The sequence below is a fragment of the Danio rerio genome, chromosome 10 (assembly GCF_052040795.2).
Source record: "Danio rerio strain M-AB ecotype USA chromosome 10, GRCz13ab, whole genome shotgun sequence".
NCBI lineage: Eukaryota > Metazoa > Chordata > Actinopteri > Cypriniformes > Danionidae > Danio > Danio rerio.
In genome coordinates, this window is record NC_141030.1 from 44,805,001 (window position 1) to 44,819,719 (window position 14,719).

The window sequence follows — 14,719 nt, forward strand, 5'->3', positions numbered from 1 at the left end:
CTGTGCATCAGAGACCGGAGCGATCAATATGGAGATGGTGAACGTACCCACATGGGCGGAGGGTAAAGACGATGTAGCTCTCCTCCACACTTCTCTCCACAAAGGTCACGCAAGTGTGTTTCTCCCAGTGACGCATGGCTTGCTTGAAAATGGCTCGCTGGCTGCCTGCAACAGTTTGGTTTTAATCAGTAAAAAAGCTGAGGGCGTCTGGATAACACTGAGCCAGAAAGCCAGCTTACTAATGAAACATCCCAAAGGTAATATGATTTTAAGGAAGCCACTGAGCTCTGAACTGATTTAGGATTAGTGTTAGATTGAGCGTAGCTGGAAAATAACACTAGAGTGCCCCATTACGCAGTTTAAACTTTCCTAATCCAAGGTCAAAATCACATTTTGGTTTATTTTAATTTAAAATCCAGCATCCTGCTCGCACTATTCTGATTGGTCACATGACCCATTTGGTTTTGATTAGCCTAATGACCCTTATTTGACTGGTCAGATGGCCTAAATTTTTTTGATTGGTCAAATGGCTCTACTCTGCTTTGATTGGTCACATGACCCCACTTGCTAGATGGCATTACATTGCTCTGATTGGTCACATGGCTCATTTGGTTTTGATTGGTCTAATGGCTCTACATTGCTCTCACTGGTCAGATGGCCCAGTCTGTTTGATTAGTCAGATTACCATCCTCTTTCTGATTGGTAACATGACCCAGTTAGTTTTCATTGGTCTAATAACCCTACTTTTCTCGGATTGGTCAAATGGCCAAGTTTGTTTGATTGGTCAAATGCCACTACTCTGCTCTGATTGGTCACATGACCCATTTGGCTTTGATTGGTCAAATGGCACTACTCTGTTTTGATTGGTCACATGACCCATTTGGTTTTGATTGGTCAAATGCCACTACTCTGCTCTGATTGGTAATATGACCCAGTCTGGGATGATTTGCTAGATTAGCCTATTTTGCTCTGATTACATGACCCAGTTGGTTTTGATTGGTATAATAGCCCTACTTAGCTCTGATTGGTAGGAGGGAACAGTTGGCTTTGATGACCAGCTCTAATGACCCTACTTTGATCTGACATATCAGATTGACCACATGGTTTTGATATATATATAATGGCTCTACTCTTCTCTGATTGGTTAGATGGTCCAGTTGTTGTTGTTTTTTGACTGGCCTAATGGCCCCACTTTGCACTGATTGGTCAGTTACCCAGTTGGTTTTGATTGGTCTAATGGCCCAAATCTTCTCTGATTGGTTAGATGGTTCAGGTTCATTTTGATTAGTATAATGGCCCTACTTTGCTCTGATTGGTCAAATGATCCAGTTGGTTTTGTTTGTTCTAATGGCCCTACTCTTCTCTGATTGGTCAATGACCCAGTTTGTTTTGATTGGTCTAATGGCCCAAATCTTCTCTGATTGGTTAGATGGTCCAGTTTCATTTTGATTGGTATAATGGCCCTACTTTGCTCTTATTGGTCAAATGATCCAGTTGGTTTTGTTTGTTCTAATGGCCCTACTCTTCTCTGATTGGTCAGTTGATCCAGTTGGTTTTGATTGGTAAAATGGCCCTACTCTTCTCTGATTGGTCAGATGGCCCTGTTTGTTTCGTAATTCTGACTCTATTCTCTTAGAAAGCACTTCTGGCTAAAAATACAGAATCAAAACTTTTCTAAGTCCTAAATCAGTATCAGGGTTGCTTTTGCATGCTGGAGGGAAATATGCTGTTCAAAACCACGGTCTGAAGGATGTCACCATGTTTGTTGTAGTATTACTTTTAGACAGGTATGTCTGCATAAACAATGCAGATAAAACAATAGCAGAACAGCAACTACTGTGGAGGTGGAGCTAAAGATAATAAGGTCATCTGATTGTTCAAATTGACATAACAGCCAATGCATAAAATAAATCTAATTTATCACATGTTTGCGATACATATATTGCATATACTATTATCATGATAACAATAATTTTGCAATATATTGAACAGCTCTAATTTGCACTTTGATCTTTGAAACACTGCTCAACTTTTGCATTGACAAACATCTACATTACAAACTGCATGAAAGGTAACATAAGAACAAGCATAATGAAGCACTTTAAATTGCAATAGTTTAAAGATAATAAATATTATACACAAACTTTCATAAATATTATATTAAACAAATAATAGAAAAAAAACAAAACTTACCAGTAAAGTTGCCACTAATAATGTAGGGTATTATGCCATTGGGCCAAACTCTCTCAGGTCTAGCGGTGGCTGCTCTTCTTCTGCGTAAGATGCTTTGATTTGCCAACACTGGCTCGTCCTTTGCATTTCTATTAGCTGAGGATCTGTTTACTAGGGCAAAGACAAGGCTTTAGCCAATACATTCACTCAAAATGAAAGCAATTAAACAGATTAAAGGGATAGTTTAACCCTAAAAATTAAAATTATGTCATCATTTACTTTATTTGAGTTTCTTTCCACTGTTAAACACAACAGAAGATATTTTGAAGAATGCTGACTTTTTTTACCTCAATATAAAACTTGATGGGTCCCAGCAACCAGCATTCTTCAAAATATATTCTTTTGTGTCCAACAGAAGCAAAAAAAAAAAAAAAAAAAAAAAACTCAAATAGGTTTAAGAGCACATGAGGAAGAGTAATTATTGAGGGAATTTTCACTTTATGGGGGTGAATTATCCCTTTTAAAGTATTTTTGGAAATTAATAGATTTTCGGTGCCTAATAAATACCCAAACAATACAAACATAACAATAAAATAAAATAAATAAATAAATAAAAAATTCAGAAAAAATGTTGTGTGTAATAACAATGGATTGACACAAGGATAATGGTCTTTGGGTCTCATCTGTCAAATCTGAGTCAGGTGATTCTACAACTTGAATTCCTTTCTCTTGAAAGCATTTGAGAGTTTCCTTGGCTGTGTTTTGGCTCATTGTCTAGCTGAAATGTCCACCCTGGTTTCATCTTCATCATCCTCCTGCTAAGGTTGATGTTGGACAGGAGCAACTCCTGTACAAGTATTAATTTACAATGAGGAAGGGCAGAAGGTTGCTGAAGAACTACTGAGAGATTTCAGCTGCTGTCTGGGCTTTCCATGCCCTTCAACACCTCACTTTCTTCACGTGTTCAATACTTTTTCCCTGCATCATTTTATTTTATTACACATAGCTTCATTTGTAAACTAATTTACAATGTTTTCTTTGCATACAGTATATGGATTTATTTGCTTGTTACCAACATCCAGTGAAAATTTCAAGTCAACGGCAACTTTAGAAATGTTTTCTAAAAAAATTGGTGACAAGTCCAATACTTTTTTTCCCAACTGTATATAATATTAGATGAATGATAAATAAATTGTATAACAATATGAAATAAACAAAATGCACTCTAAAAAATTGACAATTTAAAATGTAATCTATATTGCTGCATGGCTTTTTTGAGTTTATTTGCAATTTCTCACAATTTTAAGTTGAGTCAACTTTTTTAGGTTTTACAGTGTAAATAAATCACTGTCAATATACTGTATCATATACGTCAAGTTATCATGTATGGTTTATTACCCAATAAAGGTTTTTAAAAAAAAGTGATATATTCTAATGGCAAATGCTCTTTTTAATTACAATTACACCTTCTGCAATCTGATCACTACTTCATATAATCATATAATGAAGTCGGTGTATCCTAGTGTTATCACTATACTGGATTTTCCAACTTCAATACGATACCTTGAAAAACAACAATATTCAATATCATTTTTAACATCATGGGGGAACAACTTACACAACATTAAAAGTTTACAAATGAAATAAATAGGGGAAATAAGAATAACTAAACTATTTAAATGTTATGTTATTCAATAATTATTGGGAAAATCACTATACAAATAAACTTGAATTGAATTGACTTACTAGTTAATTAGTAACTGGCTGTGTAAAACATATGCTGGAATAGTTGGCACTTCATTCCGCTGTGGCAATCCCTGATGAATAAAGGGACTAATAAATTAATGAATTAATGAATGAAGTTGACACAGCGGAATGAACCACCAACTATTCCAGCATATGTTTTATGCAGTGGATGCCCTTCCAGCTGCAACCCAGTACTGGGAAACCCATACACACTCATTCACACACACCCATACACTACAGCCAATTTAGTTTAATCAATTCACCTAAAGCCTGGTTTATACTTCTGCGTCAAGTGACCGGCGTAACCCATCGGCGCATGCAACGCGCGTAGCTGTGCATTTATACTTCTGCGCGCTGTCTCTGTTGGTCTGCATTAACACTTCTGAAACGCTAGTTGGCAGTGAGGTGGTTATGCTCCTCTGTGTCGAGTTTTTTCGCTGCTGTTTTGCTTTTCCTGAACACTTCCTGGATGTACAAGTGGCTCAAACTCGCTCATTTAGAGGCAGGAACCGGCGGACGTGCAACAACTTTAACTATGAGGTAAACACAAAACAAACTTTTCATCAGGAGCTCCTTCACGGGACTCCACACTTGTAAACAAATCGCTCCATTGGCTCGCGTCATTCGCGCGACTCTCGGTCCCGGCCAGACTCGTCAGCGCTACCAAGCCGACCAATCACAGAGCTTGCGCTACGCGTCGTTGCGACGTGTAGTTACATTTTTTGAGAGGTGAACGTCAGTGACGCGACGGCCACGGCGAAGGGCTATGCGTCAGCGCCGTAGCATATGCCGGCGTTTGACGCAGAAGTATAAATCAGCCTTAAAGTGCATGTGTTTAGATTGTGGGGAAAACCAGAGCACCCGGGGGAAACCAGAGCACCCGGAGAAAACCTTAATATGGTTTCTATCCCTGCTGGTGAAATAAGAGAGCCAGTATATCAATAACCAAAAGCAAGATTGTATCATTTTAATTATATTAGTATCAACATTTATCGATAATTTGACAACATTTATTATTGAACATCAGCAGTGATCTTTTGCAACCACACTCACCCGAGTCAGGTTTAGAGCTTCCTGAAGACTCATTTTCTGTAGCGTGCATATAGTGGGCTTTAAGAAAGCGCAGGTCCTCCTCATCCAAGGCGATGTCCCCTAAAAAAGCAACTAACACAAGGAGAGTCAACAAACATAAATCAGCAGCTGAACTTCTCAAGGTCAAAGAGCACCACTGACAAGGGGAAACCTGACATAATGAGAAGCATGTAGGACAGTTTAAAACACCAGTTAACAAAACACAAGTGCCCAGAAACACAATGTGAGGTCACAAGGTTAAAGTCACGATAGCCAAAGTGCATGTTAGAGACTTCAGAAGGTCAGACATACAGTTTTCTATGCTCTTAACTCGGGTTTTAATGGACTACTTTATATTCAGGTGGTTTAGATTGAAGGGAGATGCTGAAAAACTAGTCTCACACCAGCAAAACTTCCTGAAAAATAAACTAGATTTGCTAATCCTTGGAGCATGGTAGGGAGGTTTGGTGCCTTCTATTTGTTATTTTCGTTTTCTGCTGTGTTTGTTAGTAGGGAGGTAAGATTTCTGTATTTTATTTTATTATCTACTTTCTAGGGAAGTTTATTCTAATTTAGTTAGCTTGGTTTATTGTCATTTATTTTGGCTGAATCCCTCCCATTGTTATTTTTGCTCCTTATTTCTGTAAATAAGTCATATTTTCTTGTTTATTCTCAGTGGTTGTGTTTTTGGTTTATATTTTGGGAAGGAGAGAGAGCGCGGAGACACCAGGGATTTTATTTTTAATCCCTGTTATCTCATTAAGTGGTTAAACCTCTTTTTGATTAAGGATTTTTTATTTAAGTATAGGCGAGGCAGTGGCGCAGTAGGTAGTGCTGTAGCCTCACAGCAAGAAAGTCGCTGGGTCACTGGTTCGAATCTCGGCACAGTTGGCGTTTCTGTGTGGAGTTTGCATGTTCTCCCTGCCTTCGCGTGGGTTTCCTCCGGGTGCTCCGGTTTCCCCCACAGTCCAAAGACATGCGGTACAGGTGAATTGGGTAGGCTAAATTGTCCGTAGTGTATGAGTGAGTGTGTGTGGGGATGATTCCCAGAAATGGGTTGCGGCTGGAAGGGCATCCGCTGCGTAAAAACTTGCTGGATAAGTTGGCGGTTCATTCCGCTGTGGCGACCCCGGATTATTAAAGGGACTAAGCCGACAAGAAAATGAATGAATGAATGACTACTGAAGATGAAATATCCAAATGACTACCATTCTTTGCTCCTAAAGGACTAAATCTTTCTTGGATGCTGCTTTTGTACCAAAACATAATTACAATCACCTGTTGACAACACCTGTTTCAAATCACATCATTATTTAACCAATGGGATATATGCCGAAGCATGCTAATAGGACTTTTAATTTGCCAGTAACCTGGGTTGAGCCTTTCCGGTGAACTGTTTGCCAATGTAAAATCAGCATCTTTAAGGTCTGTTTTCTTTAAAAATCCTATATAGTGTGATATCCGATATAAAGTGGGTCTCAGATTGTACAAGAAGCACTGCATTAAATTGCATTTTCCCCTGTAATGTCTTAATAATATGAGTATTTGTTTTACCCCAGTATATTCAATGGAGCTTCTGCACTAGCCTGCCGATTCTGACAGGCGCGTGCGAGTAAACGGCTTGTTGTCTCGTTTTACGCTTAAGCAAATAAATGAATGCCAGAGTCTATTTAACTGATGTATTTTAATTACATTACAACATCGATGCTGTAAAAGGAATCGTTTAAAATGGAAAAAACTAACAATAACAGGTCACCGGAAGTTTATCAGCATGGGAACAGCACTAGCTCGGCATATACCCTATTTAACTGATTACTAGCTCTAAACTGCTTCTGTCCCAACTTTTTTTTTTGTAATGTGTCGCAGGGGCCGTATGTATAAAGCTTTTCAGTGTAGAATATTTTACTCATAAATTTGTAAAAATTCTAAGAATGACTTCACTTTACTTTCATTTCTAGACTTAAGATTAAGTGCAATTTATAAAGGTTCTTAAGTGTTCAGACTTGAGCTGCGTCCCAAATCGCATACTTATGCACTATTCTACACCATTTTGTAGTATAAATACTGTAAGTAGTGCATTCACACTGAAAACTCTAAAAATAATAAGAGCACTTTAATTACCCGGATGATGCACTCATTCAGCTGCTAAAATGAAGTGTGTAATGATGGACACTTCACGCACTCAACGACCGCAGGTTTGCTTGCGTAGCGGAAGGGGCGGAGCTATCGGACACACATGTTGAATAACTTTATTTATTTTGGATGGTGAAAGCAAAATTCTCCGCTTAGTAAAAAACATTGAATTTCCGCTTAGTAAAAAACATAAGTGTGCCATTTGGGACGCCACTACATACATATACTATCCTGTTGAGTGTGTATCTCAATGCATCTTTCAAGAACAAAAACAATGTGTTGCAATTATATGATGGCAGGGAGTTGCTAAAACGTTTGATCACGAAGGTTTTCTTTTTGGAACTAATCTAGTCAGAAATGCAACAACTTCTCAAACTCTACGAAACACTGCCTTAACTGCAGAAATGAAGGTAATAATGACGTTTTTTAGTGTCTGGAAAGATGAAGCAGTGCACCAGAGATGACTTAGGCCCATCGCAATCCACAGTCAGCAGGGACATAAACAGCACTAACAACACCAAACATAATTAGGAAGATTCCTTGACTTTCCAAGTGACCTCCAAACTACACAGCAAAAGCGAGAGGCTTTTATGAGGATTGCGGGCTTCCCTGGAATTGTTGGAGCCATTGATGGCACTCATGTTCCCATCATTGCTCAGAGTATAAATGAGGTGGTATATGTCAAAACGGATTTCACAGCATCAATGTTCAAGCTTTGTTTGATGCCAATTACAAGATCCTGAATCTTGTGCCAAAATGGCCATGATCAACACATGATGCTCGGGTTCTTTTAGAGAATCGCCTCACTGGGTTACTTGAACAAAATTAAGTTCCCCTGGATGTCATCTGGAAGAACGCTTTCCTCCTTGGACCAGTTTGGTTTTCTTTTTGAATCTTTTCTTTTTAAATTTTGTTCTTTCTTTTATATACAGCTAACAGTGCAATTTACAATTATGTGTTTTATCAGCTTAATGACTTAAGTAGCATCACATTCGTCCATGCAATCAATCAATTTGTACAAGATTGTGTAAAATGCATGTACTTATTTGTATTTTCACATAATGCAAAACCACTCCTTAATGATATTTAAATTATTGAGTCATTTCATTGCATTGTTTCATCAGTGAATGGTGTCGTGCTGTTGTGACTTCATCTTTGCAGGCTCCTAATAGGCTGATTCAGGTCAAGGGCAGCCATTTTGTGTTTCAATCATTGTAGTCCTTGATTTACAACACTTAAGTCGGAACTTAAAAATTAGACTCAAACTTTACTGAAAGTTGCTTTTAGATTCTTTATAAAAGTCTCCTACTCTTAAAAAAAGTCCTACTTTTTTGACACTTAAGTCAAAGTTTAAGACTACTCTTAAGAGCATTTTTGAGTAGTTTTATACATACGGCCCCAGGATTAAAGGAAGGGAAAAGATGTCTTATTTAAAAATAAAGTGAAATTGACCAGATAAAACATAAAAATATTTTGTATTCATATTGTCTGCAATGAAATGCAAGTGTGTTTTCTGTACCGTCCCAACTTTTTCTGATTTGGGGTAGTAAAATCATGACTGAAATATATGTTAAATATCAAACTAAAAACATGCTAACAATTCAAACTTTTACAAATGGTTTAAAACAAACAAACTACATCCACCAGAGTTTCTCAAGCCACCATAAAGTGTGTCTTCAAACTTTAATATCTAGTTAGTTATATAGCACAGGTGCGGTGTCCTTAAAATGGAGGGATTTGAAAGGTTTACCAATCTAAATGCACAGGGATTTTTTTAGGTATGTGCTCTCCTTTCTAAACGCTTTTTAGCCTGCTTTATCAATGCCTTGCAGAGCAATAATTGCATGAAGGATCACTCTATATTTTCCATTAGTTATTTGCCCTTCACAAGGAAATCTTTAAATCCACAACGTCGATGTTAATTTTCTTGTTTACCAGATTTTTAATCCTTTGTTAGATCTTCGAATCAACATATTTATCTGTGTATTAAAGATATGGATGGGGATTGAATGGGGAGAGGTTTTATACCCCGTCTTGAAAACCAGAGAAGTCTTTAAAGATAGATGAGAGTCTGACGACATTCAAGCACACACACACACACACAAAAAAGACAGAGACAGACATCTTAAATTCATTAAGACGTCTGTCAGTAAAAGTTCAAAGCTTTCTTGTATTATTTATTTGCGAAAAGTGCAATGCAACCAATTTGCAAAGCAATTTGTGAAAGTGACAAACAACCAGCATTTCCGTTAAGGCAACAATTTGAGTCATTATGTGTCATAATTTTTTGCAATATAAGCCTCGTGAACTGAAGCTCTAAGAAGTTACTATCTTTCCTGTTTTGATGCATCTCTTATTGGCAGAAATATTGGGTATACAAATTTAAAAATAAAATAAAAACACAAATTAAATTAAATTAAATTAAATTAAATTAAATTAAATTAAATTAAATTAAATTAAATTAAATTAAATTAAATTAAATTTAATTAAATTTAATTAACCTTTATTGTGACCTGCATGGACCTGGATCTGCTGTTGGAACATATGGATCGAAAATAAAATAAAAATTAATTAATTAATTAAAATAAATAAATAATTAAACAAATAAATAAACAAAAAATGTATTAAATAATTAATAAAATAATAAATTAAATAAAATAAAATAATAAATAAATAAATAATTATATAAACATTAGTTATTGTGACCCGGCACTGAATTTGCTGTGATTTGCCGTTTAAATGTATAGAATGAAAATAAAATAAAACAAAAATAAATAAATAAATGAATAAATCAAAATAAATAAAATAAAATAAAATGTAATTAAATTAAATATAAAATTAAATATGCATGAGTTATTATGACCCGGCCCTGAATTTGCTGTTGAAATATATGGATTGAAAATAAAATAAAATAATGAAAGTAAAATAAAATAAAATAGAATAAAGTAAAAACCCTAGTTATTGTGACCCAGCCGTGGAGTTGCTGGTAAAATGTTTGGATTAAAAATAAAACAAAATAAATTGATAAATAAATCAATAAATAATCAAGTAAAGTAAAGTAACAGTGTTAAAAAGTAAATTAGAGTTAAAGTGTAAAAGAAAAGTAAAAGTGTAAAAGTAATGTAAAAGTAAAAGTTTAAAAGTGAAGTAAAGTAAAAGTGTAAACATAAAGTGGAGTAAAAGTTAAATAAACCTGAGTTATTGTGACCCAGACCTGGAAAAGCTGTTTAAATGTATGGACTGACATTAAAATAATCAATTACTAATTAATAATAATATTTAAAAGAATAAAATAAAAATAAAACAAAATAATTAAAATAAAACATGACAAAAAGCTAGGATTCAATCTAAACAAAATTAATAAATGACAAAACAACTACAAAACATTTAAAAAAAAACAAATATAACCTAAAAATTACAATAACATTAAACAAATATTGAAATCAATTAAAAGGTTACAAAATTCTTATCATTTAATTAGCCTTTTTTTCCAGTGGCCTTAAAAATTAGTTCAACTTTATTTTGGTGTCATGGGGTCTTTGTTTTGGTGTCCTTGTGTTTCAGTTTTACTAATTAACTTTCCCCCTTTATATTCTATAAAGGCATTACAGATCTCTTTGTGTGGCTGTGAACATTCATCATGTCTGCAATGTGACCTAGAAGCAGAATCCATTGTTTTCTTTACTTCGCAGCAGCAGGGAGCACTTATTATTATTTTACCCTAGTGTTCTCAGCCTGGCAGGAAACCTTATTAAGCCCACTGCATTTTCCAAATAAACAAAAATGAGCGTGGTTTCGCATCACTCAAGGCTTTTACCCCAAGTCTGTCAAATCTGTTACCTTGCATATAAATAAACACATTCACACCCTCCTGTCATCGTGATCTGCAAACGTCAAAAGAAGAAAGGCGCGAGTTAAAGCACACTAATTTTAGAGGTGAAGCGATACTCAATTTAAGGTTGCATTGAAATCCCAGTGTAAACTGTGTGTGACAGATAAATGGCCATGTATCATTATCAGAGTCCGCACTGATGTTCTGCTCCAAACTTGAAAGTGTAGCAACAAAAGACATCAAAACTTAAGCCTTATTGAGATGACAGGCCGAAAAACATCAGCAGAGAGTCTCAGGTGCCTTCAACAGAAACTGTTCTGCTCTTGAACAGATCCTGGAGTAACATTCGCAAAAACAATTAATCAAAAATAAGCAAGAAAATCATGTGCACCTCAGAATTCAGACTTTAATTCATCATGGATGGACACTTTTTACAAGCCGGTTATCTCACGTTTAACATCAGCTTACTAGTTGCAACAAGCTCATTCTGAAAATGTACCACTATATACATTTCTGGAGAGCGCTAAATCCGTCCCAGGAGCTACGTTTCTTTGAAGTTTGTTTTGTTTTAGCGAATCCACCGAGGCCGCAGTGTACACTTTTTGGGATCTCAAATTTTTCTTGTGTCATTCGCACCTGCTGTTCTCACGTAAATCCACCAGAGGTCGCTGTCGACTGACTGATCCCCCCCCCTGACGGATCCCTCCTTCCCTAAACCCAACCGATAGGGTTTTCAAAAGCACTGATTGACCAGCGACCACCCACTTCCCTTAACCCAATAAAATAAACAAGTAAATAACAGGGTGAAAATGTGGTGAAATCTGAAAAAATTTGACCCCGTTTTCAGATTTCACCACATTCACACCCTGTTATTTAGTTGTTGTTTTTTTTATTTTTTGGCTTCTTCTTTTTTTGTCTTTTCTGGAACTGTTTTTCACCGGAATCGAACTCCGTCATTGTGGTAAACTCCTCTCTGTGGCTCAAGTCAGCCAACATACAGTTGAAGTCAGAATTATTAGCCCCCCTTTAAATTATTTCAAAACTATTAGTTCTAATTTACAGTAAACGAATAATTGAACAACTAACAACTAACGAAGTGTGGTCAAAAAAAATGAGTTATATCCAAATACACATGCTGTGCCCCATGTGGTCTAATACCTGACAGGTGGACAAATCTAAGCTAGTTTTTAATAAAACAAATATAAATATGCATATAATAAATAATACTGCTAATAATAATGATAACATTATACAAAAGCAAATTGTTATGAATAAACTGAAAAAGCCCCCGAAATGAAGAAGTCATGAAAGTATGGTTTTTATATTTGTGGTTAGAAAATAATACATTTTGTAATAATTTAATCCTTTATATTTTTTATCCTATATATATATATATATATCCTTATTATATCCTATATATATCCTTTATATTTTAATTCTTTTTCATATGTAAAGATATTTGCGTATTGCTGTACACCCTGTCTGTATTAAGCAATGTGTAAGCGAGGCGCACCACTAACCCGCTCTGCACTGGACAATAGGGCTGCTCGATTTTGGGAAAAATCATAATCAAGATTATTTTGGTCATAATTGTAATCACGATTATTCAAAACGATTACTGTTAAAGTCAAAATTATTAGCACTTCTGAGAATCTTTTTTTTAATAAATATTTCCCAAATGGTGTTTAAGGAATTTAACAGTATTTCCTCTAATATTTTTTTCTCCTGGTGAAAGGCTTTTTTTTTTTATTTGGCTAGAATAAAATCAGGTTAAAAAATTTTGAAACCCATTTTAAAGTCTATATTATTAGCCCCCTAAAGCTATATATTTTTTGATTGTCTGCAGAAGAAACTACTGTTATACAATGACTTGCCTAATTACACTTAATAAGCCTTTAAATCGCACTTTGAATCTGAATTCTTGTATTTTGGAAAACATCTAGTAAAATATTATGTGCTGTCATCATAGCAAAGATAAAACAAATCAGTTCAGAAATCTTCTTTCCATTAAACAGAAATCAGGGGAAAAGAGTTGCTAATATTCAGGAGGGCTAATATTTCTGACTTCAACTGCATATACAGATATTTTCCTCCCTGCAAACAAAAGAGAAATAAATACAATAGAATAAAAATATGAAACAAACTGTGCTTTAAGCATCTTCAATGTCAGAAAAACCCTTTAGCTGCAGCAGTCCTTCAGTCAAGAGCAGAGAGGCATGTTCTCCATTTATTGTTTGATTAATAAGCATAAAAACAGGCGGCTCAAGGATTATCGCGCGCTGTGTCTTTAATGGTTTCTATTTTGCGTGTCTTTTGATTCTCAACTCATTTGTTTATTGCACAAATGAGGGTTAATATGAATAATCACCAAACACCGAGTTGACACCTATTTGACCATTAAAACACTCACATTAGGATGACTTTAGATCAGTGTGCGAGTGAGACAGAATGCTGACCGCGTGCTCCTGTTGTGACTGTGTGTGCACGCCACACACACGCACAGAATCATGCAGTCTTTCGCGCTTTTAAGAGCAACACGTGTACAACTGGAAAGGGGGCGGTAAATGATGCAATAATCGTTTATCTCGATTAATGGTTTTTTATAATCGTTAGAAGCCAAAATTTTAATTGAATTTGTTATTGTCCTACTGGACAATAGACCAGCTTTGATCTGATCTATTTGAACCTTCTATTTAAGTTCCTCAAAATAGCAACGCACCAGCAATGTGCCTCAATACACCATCTTTATTTGTACCAGAACGCCTGTGGGCTCACATAAGCACAAATGCATTTGCTATTTAAACAGCGTGGCGCAAAACGTCAAAACAACTCTTGCACAACTCTTGCACAACTCCATGCTAAAACTAGCACTATTGCGTTGGGTGTATGATAGGACCCTTAGTTTGGCAATGAGATGGATACAATCCGGGTTAGCACCTGGATAACCCTTTCAGACAGCTTCCTTATGCATCAACAGTTACTCTAGTTGGATGTGGTTCTTCTTCTTGCTGGTTTGTTGAAATTACCCTGGATAATGTGGCTCTAGATACATCACTTGCTATCTTGGTCACAGATGCGCCAGTGAGGCACACATCAACTATCTGTCCCTTTTTGAATTCTGATATGTCACCCATAATGTTGTTCATTCATTTTCTTGTCAGCTTAGTCCCTTTATTAATCCGGGGTCGCCACAACGGAATGAACCGCCAACTTATCCAGAAAGTTTTTTACGCAGCGGATGCCCTTCCAGCCGCAACCCATCCAAACACACACTCATACACTACGGACAATTTAGCCTACCCAATTCACCTGTACCACATGTCTTTGGACTGTGGGGGACACCGGAGCACCTGGAGGAAACCCACGCGAACGCAGGGAGAACATGCATACCCCAAACAGAAATGCCAACTGAGCCGAGGTTCGAACCAGCGACCTTCTTGCTGTGAGGCGACAGCACAACATTGCGCCACTGCCTCGCCTCGCCATAATGTTGTGTGCATTTCAATATTTTAAGTAAAACTAAATTATTACTCTGCTAATTACACCTTCACACTCTGCTTTTACTAGTGGAATCGATGACGATTGGCTGCTCACATTTAATCATGAAACCTCCAACACTAAATTGGCCCCCGTATATCATTATCAGGATATGAGATGACTTGTATTGTGAGATGTTTGTCATATCACCATGCCCTATGAATCACAGACAAATTAAATATTGCCATGTAAGATTTATTCCCAATATCCATCAGAAACCAGCAAATT

The 14,719-nt window shown here is 36.2% G+C and overlaps 1 protein-coding gene across 2 annotated transcripts in view; it reads right to left on the reverse strand.

The window, feature by feature from the left end:
- Positions 1-14,719, reverse strand: part of bmp1b (bone morphogenetic protein 1b) — an 81,464-nt gene that overhangs the window by 64,373 nt on the left and 2,372 nt on the right. For both annotated transcript variants that reach the window (XM_087269562.1, NM_001039812.1), the window contains 3 exon segments: positions 4,972-5,082; positions 2,194-2,343; positions 48-165 (listed from right to left, as the gene is read on the reverse strand). In XM_087269562.1, the coding sequence (XP_087125688.1) occupies positions 48-165; positions 2,194-2,343; positions 4,972-5,082 (379 nt within the window).